At 40.7% G+C, this 6442-nt stretch overlaps 1 protein-coding gene across 2 annotated transcripts in view; it reads left to right on the top strand.

Moving 5' to 3' along the window:
• The first annotated feature begins 1319 nt into the window (after positions 1–1319).
• Positions 1320–6442, top strand: part of ccdc85c.L (coiled-coil domain containing 85C L homeolog) — a 76513-nt gene continuing 71390 nt past the window's right edge. Inside the window, exon 1 of one of the 2 annotated variants that reach the window (XM_041573033.1) lies at positions 1320–2754. In XM_041573033.1, coding sequence (XP_041428967.1) covers positions 2052–2754 — 703 coding nt within the window. In that variant the 5' untranslated portion in view covers positions 1320–2051. The remainder of the gene's footprint in view (positions 2755–6442) is intronic. The other variant, XM_018241578.2, reaches the window with a different exon arrangement.

Below are 6442 nucleotides of genomic sequence, written 5' to 3'. Positions count from 1 at the left end.
ATGCACAACTGTAGACTACACAAATGAGCTCTAAAGCAACGCACAATTGAGCAGTAATGCACAACTGTAGACTACACAAAAAAGCTCTACAGTAACGCACATCTGAGCAGTAATGAAAAACGAAATACTACACAACTGAGCAGCATCGCACAAAAGCAAGGAAGCAAACACTGCAGCAATGCACAACTAACCACTGTAGTAATGTATAATAAAACAGTGCAGCAATGCACAATTAAGTATTGCAGTAATGCACAACTAAACACTACACAACTGAGCAGTAATGCACAACTAAACACTACACAACTGAGCAGTAATGCACAACTATCAGTACACAACTGAGCAGTAATGCACAACTAAACACTACACAACTGAGCAGTAATGCACAACTAAACACTACACAACTGAGCAGTAATGTACAACTAAACACTACACAACTGAGCAGTATTGTACAACTAAACACTACACTACTGAGCAGTAATGTACAACTAAACACTACACTACTGAGCAGTAATGCACAACTAAACACTACACAACTGAGCAGTAATGCACAACTAAACACTACACAACTGAGCAGTAATGCACAACTAAACACTACACAACTGAGCAGTAATGTACAACTAAACACTACACAACTGAGCAGTATTGTACAACTAAACACTACACAACTGAGCAGTATTGTACAACTAAACACTACACTACTGAGCAGTAATGTACAACTAAACACTACACTACTGAGCAGTAATGCACAACTAAACACTACACAACTGAGCAGTAATGCACAACTAAACACTACACAACTGAGCAGTACTGCACAACTAAACACTACACTACTGAGCAGTAATGCACAACTAAACACTACACAACTGAGCAGTAATGCACAACTAAACACTACACAACTGAGCAGTATTGTACAACTAAACACTACACTACTGAGCAGTGATGCACAACTAAACACTACACAACTGAGCAGTAATGTACAACTAAACACTACACAACTGAGCAGTAATGCACAACTAAACACTACACTACTGAGCAGTAATGCACAACTAAACACTACACAACTGAGCAGTAATGTACAACTAAACACTACACAACTGAGCAGTAAACTGCCAGTACTGCACAACTAAACACCACATAACTGAGCAGTAATGCACAGGAGCAAGGAAGCAAACACTGCAGCAATGCGCACAACTAATGACTGTAGTAAAGCACAACAATATACACTGCTGCCGTGTAAACTGAAAAGTGGATAATTCAGTGCCTGTGCTGTAGAACTGCCGCTGCAGACAAAACACCTGACATACAGAGTAGGCAGGAAATCCTTTTTTAAACACCTGTCTTCTTGCTACACCCCATAACAGTACAATGTAGCGGCTTCATAAATCGGCTAATAGAAAAGTTCAGGCTGACACTGGCTCACAGTGTGAGGGTTAGAAGGCTGGTGTGGAGTGATTAGATGTGTGAGCTGCAAGCCCTTAGCCCCGTGTCACACACTCCTTCCCCGGCCGCTTCTCAATCTCTACAGTCAGTGGATTTGTTATTTTTTAACCAGAGCTGAACGTTGACCTAGTTACATCTCAGTGAATACTGCTCACTCTTCGGGACACGCCTGCGCGCTGTGAGTGCCAATAAAGCTTGTTTAAAAGAAGAGGTAAAAAAAAAAATCTCCGGCACAGACAGAGGGAAGGGGGAGTCTGAATGTTTAGTTGAGAGGAGGCAGCAGAGCGGTGGGATCGAGTTGGAGGATTATCAGCCGGCTGGACATCACCACTGAGGGAACGAGGCACCTTCTCGGCGTGTGGACAAGAGGCACCGGCTACACATGAGCCCCTGCCAGTCCCTGTTCCCCCCGGCGTTGTTACTCCGCTCACTGTTGTGTCTGTCCTGCAAGTTCCTAGGACCCTGGGATATGTCAGCAATGAATGAAGCTTTGCAGCCAGGACTCTGCTTGATTGTAAATCCATTGTAAGAAGAGACATGGCTGGTTAGTTAGACTCTAGCGGAGGATAGTCCTATTTCTGCTTTAACTCCTGAGTGTCGGCTCAATTGCAATGGCCACACATTGTCCTGGAGCAGAAGACATCGGCACCATCTCGGACGAGGAGCTGCTGCGCTGGAGCAAAGAGGAGCTGATCAAGAGGCTGAGGAAAGTGGAGAATGAGAAGATGAGCCTGATGGTTGAGCATGGGAATATGATGAAGGATGTCAACAGGAGGCTTCAGCTCCATCTCCATGAGATCAGGGGGCTAAAGGATGTCAACCAGAAACTTCAGGATGACAGCCAGGAGCTAAGGGAACTCTGCTGTTTCTTGGATGATGACAGACAGAAGGGCAAGAAACTGTCCAGGGAATGGCAGAGATTTGGTAGGCACTCATCCACTGCAATGTGGAAGGAGGTTGGGGTTTACCAGCAGAAGCTGAAGGAGCTGGAGGCAAAGCAGGAGTCCTTAGTAAGGGACAACCTGGAGCTGAAGGAGATCATCCTCATGTTAGATGAGGAGAGGAATGGTGCTGGCTCCAGAAGCTCTATCGATAGCCAGAACAGCTTGACAAATTTGAATGGAGGTTCTGGCCCTAGAGATGTGGGGGATGGCAGCAGCACTTCCAGCACTGGCAGCGCAGGTAGCCCCGACCACCACCACCACCACCAACACCACATTAAACCGACCGAGAACAAAGCTGGGACAATCCGGAAATCAACTGATGATCTGTCCATCCCCCCTCACCACAGAAGTATTCCCAATGGCTTGAATGGTAAGATCTCTTCTCCTTGAGTGCTCTGCACATAACCTTTTTTGTCATTACGGTTACCCTGGTGATGTATCCGTTTATTTGGATGAGTGTAAAGTTCTCTGTAAAACCCAGCGTTTTGCACATTTACATATGAATGAAGTTTTAGGTTTGGGGTCGAAGTTTTGTATCAACTATATTCTTTATCATTATGTTTAAAGAAGAATGTTCTATTTCAAAAATACTAAAATTTTTCTATAGTAGTGAGGAATATAAAGAAATAATGTTATGAACAAGCAATGCAAAAGGAAACAACCCAATATAGTAGTCCAAAGACCCAGCCTCTGACAGCTTGCAGCTCAGTGACCCAGAGTACACCACATCTAATAATAATATTTGTAACACTGATGGTGTGAAGTGGTTTGTGTTGTACACAAATGCCAAGGTCAAAAAAACATTACTTAAGTTTAGTCATTTTCTTCAGTTTTGAATAAATATTTGTTGCTTTCAGATGACAACTGATACAGACATAGATGTAAAAATTATGGAATGCAAATAAACATTGCCAACCAGCACTTTCGCTGCAACAGTGATGGAGTAATATGTCCCCAGTGTCTATAATATGATCATGTCATTCATGTGCAGTTGTCATGGGGCTAGCAGTCCTACATTATTAAATCAATTTATTTGTCAGTATACATAATAGTGATCCTTCTGAATATGGAATTCCATTAACTCATGTTCCTGGAAATATAAAAGTGCCTTGGCTAATTCATTATGTATTATTCGCTGTTTGGTGTGGTCACATTTTTATTATTGACAATGTTTTTTAATATATAGCATATCTTTTTACATGTAATTGGGGCTGTCTAGAACTCCCAGGAGAGCAGTAGGCTGATGATGGTGCCAGGGAATATAGAGTGGTACCACCAAATTGGCAGGAGGCAAACTGAGTCCTAGCCCATATGGTTAAAAATACATGTCACAAGTAAATATGGCTGTAAATGGGAGAACCCTGTGTTTTGTGTTAAAGATTTGCGATTTAAGTGTATATTTGTTAATTGTGTACCTATAACCCAATCATTTTCACAGTAATGAAAACTGCAAATAAGGTATGTGTGTGCATACCCTATGACTTGTGCAACCTCAAACTCTATAGGGAAGACTTATGCTTGACTAATTGTGTACTGTGCCGTGTCATGTCATAGCAATCATTTAATTATACTGTGTACCCTGGATAAATCCATAGAAAGGATATTTCATTATCTAGAAATTAGAAACAATTCAGGCACTGTCCCAGCCACATTGGTACCACCTTATTCAGAAAACAGAGTATCTCTGTGTATAAATAAATAACTAGTCCAGTGTGCATGGCTGCAAGGGAACCTTAAATTGGACACCTGCATTTAGCAAGCTTCACTTACACAGCTCTCATTTTGTGTTGCACCTTCACATGCTAATGGTATTTTGAGAACTGTGAAACTTGCACGTGATTTACCTGGTTGAATGCAAATTAGTGTCCACGGTGGTAAACAGAGCTCAAGTTTCAATGCAAGCTATTTAGGGAGAGTTGCACTGTGGGTAAAAACATGCAGATTTACATGTGTTTTAGCATATGCACATAGTATAAATAAGCTGCCTAGTCTTTTCAATGAGTCTGTTATTTTGATTGATTTACCAGTAGTAAGTTAGGCATATTTGTGTGGGTTTACACCTTTCAAGCACTTGTGTGGGTTTACACCTTTCAAGCACTTGTTTTAAGGTTGTTCACTGGAAATAAATACTTTTGTCAATTACTTCCATCTTTTATTTTTTACAGTTTTACCAAAATCTAAGTTTAAATTTTAATGTCCCTGTCTCTGGTGTTTCAGCATGGCAGCTCAGTAATTCAGGCGCAGACTCTAAACTGTTACAGGTTTGCGATATGTAATTGATACATTTTCATCATCACCTTTGGAGTATTAGCAACTATTGTATCAATTTTAACAGCTGCCTTTAAAGGGGTTCACCTTCAAAATAGTTGTTTTCAGACAGATCACCAGAAATAACAACTTTTTCCAATTACCTTCTATTTTCTATGTGTCACAGTTTTCTAATATTGAAGTGTGAAGTGTAAAGTGTAATTTTTCACCTTCTGAAGCTGCTCTGGGAAGAGGGGTCACTGACCCTCTAAATTGATACATTTAGTTGATACAATTCTTATCTTTGGCCCTGCTGAGCATAATCCCTGCGTTTCATTAAAGGCAGCTGTTAGGATTGATACAATAGTTGCTAATACTCCAGAGATGCTGCTAAGAAATGTATTGACTAAATGTTGCAAAATTGTAATCGTTTAGAGTTTGCGCTTGAATTACTGAGTTGCCAGACTCAAACACTAAACTTAGACTTAGATTTTGAAAAAACAATAAAAAATAAATAATGGAAAGTAATTGAAAAAAGTGTTTTTTTCTGTGGAAGAATCTGAAAACAACTGAACTGAAACAAGTGTTTGGAAGGTGAACATCCCCTTTAATGACCCCAGAGATTCTGCTCAGCAGCGACAAAGGTAAGAAATGTATCAATTTAGAACAGTTTACAGAGTGCCCCCGCCTCCCAGAGCTGCTTTAAAAATAAAACGTTACACTTAAAATACAGGTATGGGACCTGTTATCCAGGTCAACAACCCTTTAAATGTTACTGTTTAGTGGCACTTGAGGTTAAGTACTGGCTTGTCTGGTTGTAGCAGCTTGTGGCCAGGAGGCATAGAAAATAACGTGCTCATTATGGTGATATGTAAGATTACTTGTCTTTGGATAGCAATGTAATTGACAGGAAAAAAAAGAAATATGAAGATTTGACACATAACCTTTGTTTGCATATAGCTGCTGAACCCACAGGCGGCTGCTTTTATTCAAATGTATGGTATGCTTGTGTGTGCTTTAATGTGTGGCGCTGCATGTAAAAATAAGCTAATTGAAGCTTATATGCTGAACCCGCAGTAAGTGGGGATCCGGTCCACTTTTTTCTTGGTCTCCGTGTGGATGATTTTCAATCATATGTGTTTAATTGTGCACCCATAGAAGCCAATCAGGTCTTTGCTTTAATTTTCAGTATCACATGAGTTGTTTTCTCTGCCAGCGTAAGTGTACAATGACAAGCACTGAATGCTACCTGGGCATTTGTATGCTGAAATCTGCCCTGTGTGTGCACTGACTGGTGGATACCATGCTTGTTTTAACAGCAGGCGTTATCTTTAAAGTGCTTAAACAGAGTCGTTTTCCGAGGGCATACTAAGGACAGCTTACATCTCGGCAACATTTTATCTAAAGCTGGCCATAGATGTTGAGATTTTTAAAAGATCCGATCCGCATCGTGAGACCACGATTTTCTCGGTACGATCGTACGAATTGACCATCAACTAAAAAGACCAATTTGCCAGGAAAACAAAGGGGAGCTGCCTGCTTGGCTCTGCAGTCTGCAAACATAGATAGATTGCACTTCCCTAAAATCGGTCGTTCGGCAAGAAGAATCGCGCGTCTATGGGGAGCTTAAATCTCTGCATCAACCCAAGGGGCTTTTTGAAAATATTTATAGAAATAAAACTTATCAGTTTTCTCACTATTTCATCTGCCTCCTATTAACCACTGCAATTCTTCATATAAATCTTAGATATTTTCTTTCTATAGCTTGTGGTAGATAACCATTGCCAGTTCTGCCACAAATAAGTCTTATA

This window comes from Xenopus laevis, chromosome 8L (genome assembly GCF_017654675.1).
Source record: "Xenopus laevis strain J_2021 chromosome 8L, Xenopus_laevis_v10.1, whole genome shotgun sequence".
In the NCBI taxonomy this organism is placed as follows: domain Eukaryota; kingdom Metazoa; phylum Chordata; class Amphibia; order Anura; family Pipidae; genus Xenopus; species Xenopus laevis.
The sequence above is the reverse complement of the archived record's forward strand: the minus strand, read 5'-3'. Positions and strand labels throughout refer to the sequence as shown.